Source organism: Pleurodeles waltl, chromosome 10 (genome assembly GCF_031143425.1).
Source record: "Pleurodeles waltl isolate 20211129_DDA chromosome 10, aPleWal1.hap1.20221129, whole genome shotgun sequence".
NCBI classification, from domain to species: domain Eukaryota; kingdom Metazoa; phylum Chordata; class Amphibia; order Caudata; family Salamandridae; genus Pleurodeles; species Pleurodeles waltl.
Window position 1 is genome coordinate 1,011,739,019 of NC_090449.1, and position 15,750 is coordinate 1,011,754,768.

General features: G+C 42.5%; 1 protein-coding gene across 2 annotated transcripts in view; it reads right to left on the reverse strand.

Moving 5' to 3' along the window:
- Nucleotides 1-15,750, reverse strand: part of DNAJC13 (DnaJ heat shock protein family (Hsp40) member C13) — an 876,382-nt gene that overhangs the window by 592,354 nt on the left and 268,278 nt on the right. For both annotated transcript variants that reach the window (XM_069211911.1, XM_069211910.1), the window contains exon 18: nt 13,566-13,641. In XM_069211911.1, coding sequence (XP_069068012.1) covers nt 13,566-13,641 — 76 coding nt within the window. The remainder of the gene's footprint in view (nt 1-13,565; nt 13,642-15,750) is intronic.

Consider the following 15,750-nt stretch of genomic DNA (forward strand, 5'->3'; position numbering starts at 1 on the left):
ACAAGAAGATGACTCATACTGCAGGACCAGCAACCTCTACAAACCTCCAGATGACTTTCTGCCTACCTAAGGGCCAAGATCTCCCAAGGACAGTGGCCATGTCAACTAGGAAACCTCCAAGGACTCCAGAACCGCTCTGGATCCGCGAGTCTTTCCCACTCTGCACTCGACACCCACACCCATATCCAGGTGGCCCACCGGTCCAGAGAAGGTCCCCATGCGATTCCAATCTTGAGTCCACCCTGGGTTAACCCCCTTGTGACAAACACAACGACACATGCCGTCTAACTCCAGAGGACCCCCCTGACTGCAACAGGCTCCGGTAAAGATTTCCCGACACCTAAAGGTACTGCTGCACCAGCAGCCCCCTGGCCTTGGGGAACCCAACTGACGGTCCAGAGACAGCCAGTAGGCTCTCTACTTACCTGTCCAGCAGTTGGTTTACTTCAGTCGACTCCCTGGATAATGTCTGCAGCATCTTTGTGACCCCATGGGGCTCCCTCACTGAAAAGCATTGGGTGCCCAACGCCGTTTGTGCATCCTGCACCTGGCCGCCCCTGTGCCGTGGAGGGTGTGTGTTTGGTGTTGACATGTGCCCGACCCCCCCCAAAAAAGTTCTCATCTAAACCCTCCAGGTCTGAGCTCTGATGTTGCGGTACTTACCTGCCAGCTGTTTCTTTCTGACTGCCTACCTGTCTCCATAGGATTCCACTGGGCACCCGGCACCAACTTTGACCTCTGCACCCGGCCTTCCCCGTGTTGTTGGTGGTGCACCCTTGGTGTCTTACTAAACTTTGCCCTGTGGACACCTTCACCCCAGAAGACTGGGATCGTAACTAGAGTACTTATTTGGAAATCCTGTTGCTACTTTTCCTCCCTTAGGATTGCTTTGCTTTCTATGAGAAATTGCACTGCGTCCTCTTTTGAAACTGAAAAGTATTACTTATCTGTAAACTGTTTTACCTGTGAATTCAAAACAAAGTGCATTTGATATGTGAAAGTGATACATTCTTGAAACTGTACTACCTACAACAAAGATTCTGTTTGCTCTTCATAGAAGAAAAATATTACTTACCCGGTAGACATCTGTTCGAGGCATGTAGTGCTGTAGATTCACATGCTTTGCATAAGTCCATCTAGTGTTGGGCTCAGAGTGTTACAAGTTGTTTTTCTTCACAGAATATTTTCGAGTCACGAGTTTGAGTGACTCCTCCTCTCTGTGATACTGCGCATGGTCATTGAGTTCTTTGTTAGATTGTTTTCCCGCAGGTGGGTGAAGTAAAGAGTGTATATATGTATAAGTAGATATTAAATAAATGCGATGTCCAAGCAATGTATACAAATATTTACAATATGTTGTACTACCATGACCACAGGCTTCCTGGGAGGAGGGAGGGTGTATGTAAAACTACAGCACTACATGCCACGAACAGATGTCTACTGGGTAAGTAACATTTTCTGTTCGATTGCATGTGTAGCTGAAAATACACAAGCTTTGCATAGACTGTAAAGCAGTCCCCTCTGAAATAAGCAGTGGCTTGCCTGTTGGGAGTAGCTTGAAATAATGTCCTAAGGACTGCTTGGCAAACATTTCTTCGTTGACGAGCTAGACCATCTACACAGTAGTGCTTAGTAAGTGTGTGTGGTGTAGACCAAGTAACAGCTTTATAATTATCTGCTATTGGAATGTTTCCTAAAAAAGGCCATAGAGGCACCTTTTTTTCCTGGTAGAGTGTGCTCTAGGAGTTACTGGTAGTTGTCTTTCAGCTTTAAGATAAGTTTGGATACACTTTACTATCCCTCTAACTAATCCATTCATTGAAACTGGATTACCCTTGTGAGGCATTGAAAAAGCTACGAATAGTCGTTTTGATTTCTTAAAACTATTTGTCCTGTTAATGTAAGAAATTAGAGCTTTTTTAACCTCTAGTGTTTAGAGAGCTCTTTCAGTGACTGAGTCTGGCTGTGGGAAGAAAACTGGCAACTCCAACGATTGATTAATATGAAATGGTGAAATTACTTTAGGTAGACATTTCGGGTTTGTCCCAAGTACTATTTTGTCTTTATGTATTTGGAAGAAGAGTTCCTCTAAAGGGAACGCCTGTATTTCACTAACGCTTCTCAAAGGAGTTAAAGCTACTAAAAACAGCAACCTTCCATGAAAAGAATTGTAAAGCACAGGCGTGCATGGGGTTCAAATGGTGGACCCATAAGTCTGGTAAGTACAATGTTAAGGTTCCATAAAGGAGTCAGGAATCCCCAAGGTGCCTCCTGCGCTATCTGTCAGCATCCCCAGGGATTAGGGTTAAATCATATCTCTGTTCTTGGTTAAACCTTCATGTTTCTAAGTAAACATAATGTGCTGTGTTACACAATTGGTTTTATCAATGCTTGTTTTACCAATGCTTGTTTGCTATTGTGAGCAGGTGTAGACATGTGCTTCTAATTGGGCGTGATGACTCATCCACATGTGGAAATTCAACTGCTTTCCTGATTAGCTATAAATAGCAGAGTGAAGCATGCCTCCCAGCATGGCTTTGTTTTCCTTCCTGATCTCAGCATCTGACTTGGCAGTCCAGCCCCTGCTGTCATCCTTGTGTTCAGGACTTTTGAGGCAATTCTTTTCTTTGTTCCTGTACCGCTCCCGTGCCCATATCAGAAAGAGAGATTCAGTTTCTAGGAAGTTGAATGCCCCTACTCTACTATCACTCTGTCAACAACGACCTGCCCCCCAAAGATACAGGGTGCCTGGCTGGACCGGCAAGACATGGCAGTGTTTTGTCTCTTTCTCTTCCACTCCCCCATTCCTTTTGGGACACCTGCCATGGTTTCTGTGTCCACCAGGAAGTGCCGAGAGGTGTTCCAGGAGGTTGGGGGCATACCATTGTCCCTGCAGACGTCCTGCTTTTCAGGTGAGTGGCCTCATCTCGACAAAAGGAGCCGGAGGAACTCTGGGTGGAATAACTCTTAAGGTCTTCCATAAATGCCTTATTTACAGGAATTCTAAATAGACAGAGAAGTTGCCTATTTTGGAGGTAAGGAGCTTTGGCTGCTAAATGAAGTCTAATAGAAGAGTATGCTAGGTTTGCCTTTTGCAAATGTAGCAAATAACAGACTGTCTTGTACTGAGGGGTTAAGTGGATCATTATTTTTAGGTTGACAATAGTATGCAAAACATTTCCATTAAGCAGCATAACGCTGTCTAGTTGAAGGTTTGTGTGCTTCTTTAAGAATGTCCATACATTTAGAAGGAAGTTGTAAGTAGCCAAACTCTATGACTTCAGGAGCAATATCGCAAATTTGAGTGCTTTGGGGTTTGGATGTCTGATTTGACCCCTCTTTTGAGTCAAAAGATCTGGTCTGTTTGGAAGTTTGTGATGTGGAACCACCAACAGATCCAACAGCGTTGTGTACCAAGGCTGACGTGCCCATGTGGGGACTACAAGTATCATGGTGAGTGATGTTTGTTTCAATTTGCGTATTAGAAATGGTATGAGTGGGAGAGTAGGAAAAGCGCAAGCAAATATCGCTGACCAATTCATCCAAAGAGCATAGCCCTTGGACTGACGGTGTGGATATCTGGACGCAAAGTTTTGGCATTTTGAGTTGTCTGCGATGGTGAAGAGATCCATTTCTGGTGTTCCCCATGCTTGAAAGTATTGGTGAAGTACTTGTGGGTGAATTTCCTATTTGTGGATTTGTTGCTCCATCTTGCTTAGTAGGCCCCCTAACTGATTGCCATTCCTGGGAGATATTCTGCCAGTAATTGAATGTGATTGTGAATCGTCCACTTCCAAATTGCGCAAACCAGAAGGGACAATTGCGATGAGTGCCCCCCGCTGTTTTTGCAGATAATACATTGCTGTAATATTGTCTGTACGGACTAACGATATCTTGTGTGAGATTTGTGTAAAGAATGCTTTGAGTGCCAGAAAGACTGCTAGCAGTTCTAAATAATTGATGTGATGAGTCTGTTGAATGGGATCTCATTTCCCCTGTATGGTGAGGTTGTTGAGGTGAGCCCCCTGATCTGTCTTTCATGCATATGTTGTGAGAGAGATCTGAGGCACAGGGTCCTCAAAGGGCTGCCCTTTTGAAAGGTTGGTGGGATGCCACCACTGCAGGAAGCGGTCAGTCTAGAGGTCCAACAAAACTAGATCCTGAAGATGACCCTATGACTGAGACCACTGTTAAGAAAGGCACTGTTAGAGTGGACGCATGTGTAGTCTTGCATGGGGAACTATGGTTATACAAGAAGCCATCATTCCCCAAAGATGCTCTACTAGCTTCACTGTGTAAGTATGATTCTCCTGTAATTGAAAGATGAGATTTTTAAAAGCTTGAATCCTTATTGGATTTGGATATGCTAATGCTGACTGAGTGTTCAGAATTGCTCCCAGATAAGGTTGTATTTGTGATGGTTGAAGATGAGATTTGAGGTAATTTATTGTGAACCCCAGGTAGTGTAGAAGATTGACAGTGTACTGAGTGTGTTCCTGGCAAGTTTGAATTGTATTGGCTTTTATGAGCCAGTCTAGATATGGGAAAAAATGGATGTGTTGTCTTAGAAATGCTGCTACTACTGACAAGCATTTAGTGAATATCCTTGGAGCTGTGGTTATCCTGAATGGTAATACTTTGAATTGGTAGTGCTTTCCTGCAATGACAAATATTAGATATTTGTGATGTGCTGGGTGTATGGAAATGTGGAAATACGCATCTGTGAGATCCAATTATGTCATGTAATCCCCTTGCTGTAATAGGGGAATAACATCCTGCAGAGTGACCATATGGAAATGAAATTGAGAGGTCTGAGATCTAAAATTGGTCTTAATGAACAGTCCTTTTTGGGTACGAGGAAGTCAAGTGAATATACTCCAGACCCTTTTTGGGATGTAGGTACTGGTTCTATAGCCCCTTTGAGAAGAAGGAACTGTATTTCCTCCTTCAACAGAGTTCTTGAGAAAGTTTGTGGAAACGAGGAGGAATGTTTGGTGGAATGACATGAGTTGTAGACAACAGCCATGTTGGATAATTGATAGAACCCACTTATTTGTGGTGATGTTGTACCATTATGGATAAACGTTTACTAGTCTTCCTCCCACAGGAGATGTATGCGCTGTAAAAAGTCACTGTTTTGTTGAGGTGAAGCAACCTCTGGAAGCAGATGTTTTACCTCTTCCTTTATAATTAGATCCTCTGTAAGAGCCTCTGAATGAACCTCTGTCATAAAAGTGTGCCCTTTGTTTCTGTTGCGAGATGGATGGGTATGTGGTTGATGGTTTGAAACCACCTCTAAATTGTGGGTTACAAAAAGTGCCTCTAGTGGGTGTGGGGTATAGTGCATCCATAGCTTTAGCTGTCTGAGTCTTTCTTAAGTTTCTCTATGCTGGTATTCACCTCTGGTCCAAATAAATGCTCCTTATCAAAGGGCATGTTTAATACAGCTTGCTGTATCTCTGGTTTAAAACCTGAAGATCTTAACCATGCATGACTCCTGAATACTATGCTGGTGTTGACCCCTCTTGATGTTGCATCAGCTGCATCAGTAGCGCATCTAATTGTATTATTAGAGATAGCCTGTCCCTCTGCTACTATTTTTTACCCTCTTTTCTGATGTTCCGTGGAAGATATTGCAACATATCTTTCATCTCCTCCCAGTGGGCCCTATCATACCTTGCCAGGAGTGCCTGGGAATTTGCAATCCTCCAGTGGTTCGCAGCCTAAGTAGCCACTCTTTTACCTTTTGCATCTAATATTTTACTTTCTTTGTCTGGATGAGGAGCATCTGCTGTATACTGACTATTGCCACGTTTTCTTGACGCACTTACACATGTAGAGTCAGGTGTTAATTGTGCTCTAATAAAAACTGGATCAGAGGGTGCAGGTTTGTACTTTTTAAATCAACCATGGGTGTAGTTATTCTTGCATTGACGGGTTCCTTAAAAATGTCTGTAGCATGTCTAAGCATGCCTGGAAGCATAGGGAGACACTGGTACTCCTTGTGTGTATGTCAAGGTATTAAAAATGGGATCTATATGCAATTGTACGTTGTGATAGGCAGGTGCCCTAGCTATCTCTTCATTGTAAGCAGTGGTATCTTGAGGGGGATATGGCCTCGCTGGGCATAAATCTGGGTCATTCGGGTAGAATGGAATCAGGATCACATAGAGTTGGGTCTATAGCTTCTTGAACCTCACTTAAGTCATCCCTATGAGGAGATGTGGATGATGTTTGTGGAGAGAACTGTGTGGGTGAAGGTGGTGGTGGTGGGGTAAAAGGAAGGAAAGGAGAATGTGGTGGTGAAGGCTGAGGTTGTTGTGCAGCCTTTTCTTTCTCTTTCAAGACTTTTTTTAGGTGGAGGTCCAGCGTCCAAAGTCTACTGAAATGTAAGCTTTCTTTTAGCTGTTACATGAAGAGAGTCTATGATACTTCCTGTTTCCTTTTGCAATTGAAGTTTGCGCTGCTTAGCGTCCATAACCTCTAATATAGGTTGTATTGCAGATGACTCCTCAGTACCTGCAGAATGTTTACTGTTGGCAGTTTTCAATTCTGAAGGTTTTTGACACGGAATGCTCGACTCGGACCTAAAATGTCAGCTCCAAAAGTGGTGTTACCTTTTTCAGCACCAAGGCACAAATGTCTGATTTTCGGCAGATGTATCAGTCTGTTTGGTCGATGGCGAATGCAATTTGGCCTTTTCTTTCCATGCCGAACCTGGAGGTTGGTCATCCGCATGTATTTTTCAGCTCCGACCATGGCCCGAAGGAAGCGGAGGACCGATGACCAATGCAGAAGTCATTTCAATTGTCTTTGTTTAGCATGATGGGGCTGATTAACTCACATACTGCGACGGTGGTATGGACTGATTGTCGACATCAGAGTCTGGATCCGAGTCCGAATCTGTAATGGAGACGGCCGAAAGCTGTCCTACTTCTTCCTGCGCGTGCTCTTCTCCAAAGATGTCGGGTGCGTCTTCTGTAGATTGGACACCATCTCCAATCGATACACTCTTTGGTCCCAGAGGGTCTTCTTCAATTGAAACGATTCACATGCGACGCATGTCTCTTCTCTGTGTTCCGGAGACAGACACAGATTACACACCAAATGCTGGTCGGTGTAGGGAAATTTGGCGTGACACCAAGGACAGAACTGAAACGGAGTTCGTTCCATCAGCCTAACATTGTTCAACTACAATGTGTCGACGTAGGCCCTAAAATGGGGAGGTCGCCCCAAAGGGCATGACATCGACCCAAACGATCGAAATCGGATTGACTATAAAGTGTGGAAAAGGTGATCCAAAATAAACCGACGTTTATAGAAAGTTAGAATAAAGTTCAGAAGATACCGAACTGAGATCTACCGAAGCGAGAGGAAGCGCATCTAAACCAGACCACGAAAAAAAAAACAATTTAACAAGGGACTTGATGCCCATGCACAGTATCACCGAGTCACTCCAACTCGAAAATATTCTTCAAAGAAAAACAACTTGTTGCACTCTGAGCCAAACACTAGATGGCAGACTTAATGAAAAGAATGTGTATCTACAGCTACTCATGCCATCGAACATAAAGTAACAAAGTATATTTTTTGATACATAAAACAATGGCCAGGAGTTAGTCATTGAGTGTGTGCCTCATTTCTTGACTGTGTATATACAACAAATGCTTAGCACTAGCATCTGATAAGCATAACTGCTCCCCGCACTACTACAAAAGAGAGCATTAGTATTATCTACTTTAGCCTCTGTAAAGCCTTTGGGGATCCACTGGACTCTGTGAACACAATACCTTACTTTAGTATAGCATAAACAGCGCACGCTTCCTACATATATGACGTACTTGGAGCCAAGCTGGAAAGCTATTCTTTAGTCACTTGATTTCCATTATTCTGTCATATAGTGGTTGGGCCTGAAGTGTTTATGACCACACTTTCTCTACTCAATGTCAACATAATGGATTAAGTTTGAATCGCTTTTTCGTCAACAGTAAACTCACATTATCCCCCTAATATGACCATCATTTTGGATGTTTTTCAGATATCTACATACTGCTAAATTATGCACTAACTACCCTCCTTCATCAGGTAGGCGTGAGGAGCATGTATTGGGCACAATCTTAGCTACAGTCAAGTAACATTTTATTTTGTAGCACAACACTGCTAAAGTCACGTGCTGTGCACTATGTGGCTGAATATTTCTCCTTGCGAAGAACGGTCTGAAGCAGGAGTAATGCAACTTTAATGTTTAGTATTGTTAGGCCCAGCACTAGTTATTTCCTTGTTCCTATATCTACACAATAGTGTTTAGTGAAAGTACGTTTTTATGACCATGTTGCTGCCATGTATGTTTTGCAGTGATACATTAAACATGAATGCTAACGTTGCCCGTTTCTTTCTAGTGGCTGGTGCTTTTGGCTTCACTTCAAAAGATGCGTTTGCTATAACAGATCTGTTTTATTTGGAATATATATATCTGTTAATAATTTCTTTAGGCACATCTGCACCTGCTGTATGAGCTGTGTGTGCTACAAAAAATTGTTTTGTCTTCCTAATATTTTTTCGTTTCTTGCAGAAATACATTCAAGCTTTGCTTACATCCAAAGTATTTATTGCTATTTCAGCCGTGTTGGTTAGTTTTTGAGGAAAAAACTGCGTTAACTGTATTGTTCACTAACATGAAAAGGTGACACTATCTTAGGTATGGATTGTTGATGATTCTTATATTGTCAATTGTTTTTTTGAATAATTAAGTATGGTCTTTGTACTGTGAGCATCCAAATTTTACTTAGCCTTCTAAATGAGGCAGTATCACTTATGCAGGCTGTTTTAATATTAATGCCGTATCCATTGGTTCAACTGCTGAGGTCATTAATCCTTCTAACACTAAATTCAAATTCCACTCCAGTGGTGAAACCACATGTGGACTGGATGGTCTTTTTGCACCTTCACGAAAGCATTTCATTTCTAGAATGGAGAACTTTTGTTAACATTCTTTTAGTGTATGCAGCAATGACTAAAAAAACGTACCCTTAAAGAGTCATAGCTCAGCTTGAACTCAAGCGTTTATACCTTACCATTGCAGATTTGTTATTTGCTGCTCAAAGTGAGGGTATATTGTCCATTTTAATGCATAGCATTTTCTAGTAATTTATGGACTTTATGAAAGTTTAGAAATTTTTCAAAAAGATGCAAATGTCTAAATTTTCAGGAGCCAGGCTGAAAAATGCAAGTCCTCTGGATTTGGATAGAATACCTTACCCTCCGAGACTGTTAATTCATACTAGTGTGCAGTTATTTAGATAGTCTCCCCCTGGGCAATTTGTATTAAGTGTGAGCACCAAACTGGATGTGCCCATCTTGCAGCTACTAGGATGAGTGGCATGCTGGAAGCATTTAACTTCTCTACGACTAAATGAATTAGAGGTTTTGGTGGAAAAGCGCATGCAAATTTTTCTATACCAGCTTACCAGCGGTGTGTTCCCCTCTGCCAGAGAAGGGTGATGCCTGGGTGCACAGCACTGGATTTTTTTCCGCCTGCGGGATATATACATTTTGTTCCCTAAGCTTGGAAAATCGTTTCCACCAACGATTACTTCAGCTGCCACTCATTCAATGTTCCTGTCTGCCTGCTTAAGGGGCCTGTGTGCACACTGTCAATCTCTGGTTCATCATTTGCCACAATTCTGATGTGCATGTTTTTATGAGGGCTTGGGAGGCTTGAAAAATCTGCCTACTGTGATAGTTTTTGTTCCACCGTTTTAACTGCATGTTTATTCTACCTGTTACAACCACACGATCCTCCAAGTACTTGTGTATTTGAGATCACTGATTTTTTTTTACACATTCCTGAGCTGCTCTCATATTCAATCTTGTATTTAGAGCTAAATTAAATATAGTCAACATGTTCGATGTCGTCCTTGTTGCCAGAGACTGAGACATCTGGTAAAAAGCAATTTGCTTTTGCGACATTTCTACTTTCCTTGGTGTTCAACAGGTGAATGCCCTTATTGCATCCATTTCCCAGGGAAAGTTGTTTCATTTTTTGGTAAGGGGAAGGGTGGAACAAGGCACTTACCATTCGGTAATATTCCTTCTAGGGGATAGAGTCTTACATTTAGAACATCCCCAGGTGCCAGACTATATCTAGAAAATAGAGCCGGCTTGCCAGTTGGTGGCATTGTGCAGCTCTGCTTCAACTCCGCTCTGCCCTAGAACTATGCTAGAGCTGCTTACAGGAGGCATCCAAGCACACAGACGTCTGTTTTTTTTTTGGGCACTTTCGTACGTGAAACCAGAGCTAGTTGTGAACTTTTTCTTGTCAGCTGCCAAGTTTTTTTTGCTGAAAACGTCTCTCCAATGTGGAAGGGATCATGCCCTCATAAAACTAAAGGGTTTAAGCTTTGTAGGGACTGTCAAACAGATGTCTGTGACAGATCTACATGAGATGGCGTTTGGAGTTGGATCACGACTCCAAGTTGTACGAGAAGAGTATCCTGATAGACCCTAAGGCGATCAAGGAGCACAAAGCCAAGCTATACATCACCCAACATTGTAGTAAGCTACATAAGACTCGCTATCGCTCACAGCTGAGGACGGAGGTCTGTCTCCACTCTCCGAGAGCTTCCACAACAGGTTTTTGTCACAGTTCAAGACTCCGAGTATATCCAAGTTCAACAAGAAGCATAAGAAATCCAAGTGGGTCTCACTGCAGCCTTGCCAATCTGATTCTGAGAAGTAGCACGGAGGTCAAGCTGCCTCTTGGCCTCGCTCCATGTTTCAGCTGATCCCGATGCACCCTAAATATCTGGGGCCGCAGGCAGTGCCACAACAGATTGTGGTGTTCAACGAGCCCATACTTTGAATCTTTGGCACTCTGCCAGCTCCCTCTGGCATGCTTTTGGGTCCCACAGATATGCAGAAGCCTCCAACTGGGTTACTGCCGGCGAGTCCGCCCATGGCACTGTCTGTGCCTCCTGATCCCACTTCGAGTTCCGCTCGGTTTCCCAAACAGACTCCACACCAGGCACAGCAATCCTGCAGACTTCTGATACGTCGACGCAGGAGAAGGCCCACTGTTGTGTCTGGGGAACATTTTTAAGGTGAGGAATCTGTTGTTAGAAGCACTGCTCAAAAATGAACAATTGACTGTAAAGCCTAGTTGATACAGCAGACAGACAATATACTTCACTACGATTTGGCTTTATGTGAGACAATAAAACCCTCCACTGATAGTGAAACCCCCAACATCATAAACCTGCGAGATCTTCAATTTGTTGGAAGCAAGGGGATGCAAAAATAGGCATAACTGAGATCTATGTTCAGCAAGCAGTCATTCTCCTCCAACTTCCTCTTGGAGGATTAATATTTGGAACCTTTGTGTTTTGGTGAATATGTTGACAAACTGTACGTCCAAGATAGGTCATAACCTAGAACTTGTTTCTGTCTCAGGAAGCAGAATGCATACACTGAGTCTAACTCTTGCAGAGGAACATTTTCTATTTCATTCTCTTTTTTACCATTCTCAGACCTGATGACGGATTTGAATGTGCCCCTTTAAGTGTGTGAGTTGCCTTTGTACATTGCCGATTTTAAAAAAGCTAGATGTGACTTGACCTCTTCTACTAAACTCTTAGCACTAGCCCTGTTGAAATTCTTCAGGTAGACCTATACGTTAATTCACTTCTGGTATGTATCTTTTATATAATACACTAGACTTGGCTATCCGCCGCTGAGTCCCAGCAGCTCTCTTCGTTTTTCTCCCTACAGCCTCAAATTGCATGTTATCCTTGTATAGAAATGAGCCTTAAAATGCTGGGGACTGTGCTCTGTTTCTTGCAGCAGACACTGTCAGGGAGACATGCTCCACTGAAATTCTTATGTGCAGCGCATCCTGGGGGGATGTTTTATATTTATTTTCCACTAATCTTTCCTGATGGCCAATTCTCTGGACCTGTTAGGACAGAATTCTTTACTGACACATTCTTCAGTTTAGAGTGTATGTCTTAATGCGATCCTTTGTGTTCTATCGTAGATCCTGGATTTAGCAGATCTTGGATTTATCAAAGACTTGAATACCTTTTGTGCTTGGGATTCCAAAATTCCTTAGGTGTAGGGCACTGTAGACTTCAGTTCAGACCTCTTTTTATGAGCCGATTGGTGTTCATTATCACAATAGGAGGAAACTTCTTCAGCATCTGAGAGTGACTGGTATTTCTCTACTATCTCTTGCTGCTCTGAAAACCACATTTCCTCCATAGATAGAATGTTTTCCTCTGCTTTTTTAGCTCTGCCTATACTGACATGTCCTCTATGACCCAGTGTTCCAACAAGATTTATCTTTAGGTATTAAGGATTTTGGTGTTAAAAGCAATCACGCGTAACATTCCTCCAATTTGTCGTCTCTTCTGAGACAGAGCATGAGTGCCAGGTGTTCATAAATAAAAAGCGAACTCCGGCAGAACTTGAAAAGTGATCTCATACTACAAAATGGTGTTCAGGACTCTCAGGGACACTAACTCAACTATAAACATTACTACAATTAGGCTGAGTTGCAAGAAGAAAAATCTTAATCCTCAATCTAGCATTAATTTCAGTTTTTCGTACAGTGTCCTTTCAATGTCTGTTTGCACCTTTTCTTTGCTGTTTTTAATAAAGTCTTGGGAGCTCTCGCAGTGCACTGCAAACCCACTGGTAGGAAAAAAAAAGAATAAAACATGTAGGGGGCATGTGATTCATACCGACTCCGCCAACATCGACACCCAGTAGAAAAGATCTGTAAAGAAGTACTTCCAAAGTCCAACACTATATGTTGGGATGATGCAGAGTATGTGAATCTTGAAGAAAATTATACAGCAAAACAGAGAATAAAGGGAAATAGAGGGGACAGTGGCTATAAAAACAGTAAAGAACAGTCAGGTGGTGGGCACTGTGCCAAAGTATGCATTCAGTTCAAACCGTGAATCACAAGCAAGGGGTTATAGATCCATCACAGGAAAGTATTCTCAAGCAAAAGAAGACACACCATAAAGAACCGAACAATCACCTAGAATTACATGATATCAAGTAAGCATTCCTTGTTAAGAATTTTTTTTGTAAGTTCTTATTTTAACCTTTATAATGCTAGCTTTTGAAGTTTGTTTTTGTTCTTATGTGTTCTTTTCTGAAGACGTATTTTTGTAAACTATTTGCATGCAGTAAGAATCTGTGCTCATGTAAAACATTCTGATACCCATCCGGTTCATGTTCACACTATGTAATGCTGCAATAATTAATAAATAAATAATTACATACACAAGTTTGACAAAATTGTACCAGTATGCTTGATCTACTGTTCCACAGAAAAATCTGAAGAGCTGCTGGAATGAGCCTACCAATATTAACCATCTCCTCTCGCAAAGGGATCTATTTTTGGTTTGACTAACGTACTAGAATAGATGGCAACCTTGAAAGGATGGCTAACCATTTGCAACCCTGACAAATGATTAAAAAAACAAATCAAGAATTAATCAAATATATATAGAAAAAGTCAAAATCATTGCCTACGTGTTTACTTGTGTATCACTTACCAAAATACGTTTCAACAAATTTGTGGCAGTTGTGTTCTCAGCTGTCCATAGACCAACTAAATGCCTGCTTAGCTGTCTGAAAAAAAAAGAAAACACAACTAAGGAAAAATGTTATCTATTTTAATGGAAGAAGAAACAAATCCACCTCCTAAACTTTATTTTCCATGCAAAATATAATTCTTTGTGAGTTTTGAAGACCACTGCCCAAAATAAGGTACAGCAGAGTAGGCATCAGTTTGAAGGTCCTAAAAGAGAAAAAGTGGGCTACCTCTGCTGAGGTATAGAAAACTAGATCATATGACTTTCAGAAAGCACCGATGTTAAAATCCCATGTGTTGTTGTCCTCCCATATTAGTGATTTTATTGTGCTTGAATTCGTTTTTAACACCTGCCCTTCAGGTTGTGTATAGCCGTTCCTACTGTGAATGTCAAACTGGTTTGATAAGTTCAGGATTCTTAGAATGCAAATTAATGTAACTCGGGGACGACATACGGTACTAGAAAGCTGTGGATCATGGAATTTCATAGGATTGTGTGTGGTGGGGGCATATTTATTTAAGTTTGGATGGAGTAATTCAAAGAAAATCCATGACTTGACTCATACAGACAGATGATGGGACTACGAAGCAACTAAGCATAAGAAAGAAAAAAAAAAGATGGAGATTTGTGAGGCATCAACATGTCACACAATATTGAAAAAAAAAAAGTGTGTGTGTTTGTATGTGTGTGTATTTCTCTTTTTCTGTCTGTCTGTGAGAAGTGGGAGAACGGACAGTGGAACTGCCATGTCCCTAGAAATCCATTCTCAGAGCAGGGAGAACGGGTGGGTCAGTAAGGAACCTGCAGCTAGATACAGCCTCTACCAAATAAGACACTACCGAAGGAAAGTAACTTGTTCATCTGAAAGAGACTTCAAGCCACAAATTGCTTAGCTTAGAATACATACCAAAACAATACCTCCCTGGGTCTGCTAAACTGTTTCACACTAAAAAGTCCTGCAGGACCAAACAAGCAAAGCGCCCATCGCAACGGACCTGACTGTCCAGGGAGTAGTGTTTTGTGAATGTGTGCAAAGAGGCCCACGTTGCTGCCTTGTAGATGTCCAGGACAGGAACTCCACATGCTAATGGAGCAGACGCAGCCTTAGCTCTGGTGGAATGAGCATGCAAAACTTCAGGGGGTTGCTTCTTAGCCAAAGCGCAGCAGGTCTTAATGCAGAGAACGAGCCATTGGGAGATGATCTGTTTCTGCATAACCTTTCCCTCCCTTCTTTGCTCAGGCCCACTCCCACCCCACTCCCACCCCATGAAGAGTTGGTCATCCACCTGGAACTCTCTGGTGTGGTCAAGTAAGAACAACGCTCTTTTTAGGTCCAGATGATGAAGTCGCTCCTCTTCCTTGGAGGGATGTGGCTGTGATTAAAAAGTAAGCAGGGTGATGGAATGGCCTTCATGAAAAGGAGTGAACACTTGCGGCAGAAAGGAAGCTCTAGTGCGAAGAACCAGTTTGTCTCACTAGATGTTCAGGTATGGAGGTCTGGATGACAAAGCTGAAGCTAACTGACCCTTCAGGCAGATGTTATTGCTACTAGGAAGTCTGTCTTTATGGTAAGGAACCTGAAAGGACAACTATGCAATGGCTCATAGGGAGCGCATGTTAGCAAAAGTTAGCACTAGATTAAGATCCGACTGAGGCATGATGAAGAGCGAAGGTGGAAACATGTTGCAAACCTTTCAAGAACCTTTTTACAACAGGGGATTTGAAGGGTGATGGCTGCTCTGGCAACTACAGAAAAGACTGACATGTCAGAAAGTTAGCCTTTTAAGGTGCCCAAAGCAGAGCCCTGCTGGGCACGACAAAGGATATGAAGAAGGACCTGAGAGAGGGGAGTGGAAAGAGGGTCAACTTGTTCCTTTGCACACCATGCCACAACAGCAGGAGTTTACCGTCATGGTAGAGGAACGACTGGCTGTCAGGATAGCATTGCAGATTTCGGGCAGACGTTTGAAAGCTGTCAACTGCTGCTGTTGAGTCTCCATGTATGAAGGCAGAGAGTTGACAGCTTTGGGTTAAGAACCCTTGATAGCTGCTTCGACAGAAGGTCCTCCAGAAGGGGCACCCTCGTTGGATGACTGATGGCCATGCTCCACAGCTCAGGATACCAAACTCTCTGAGCCCAGTTGAG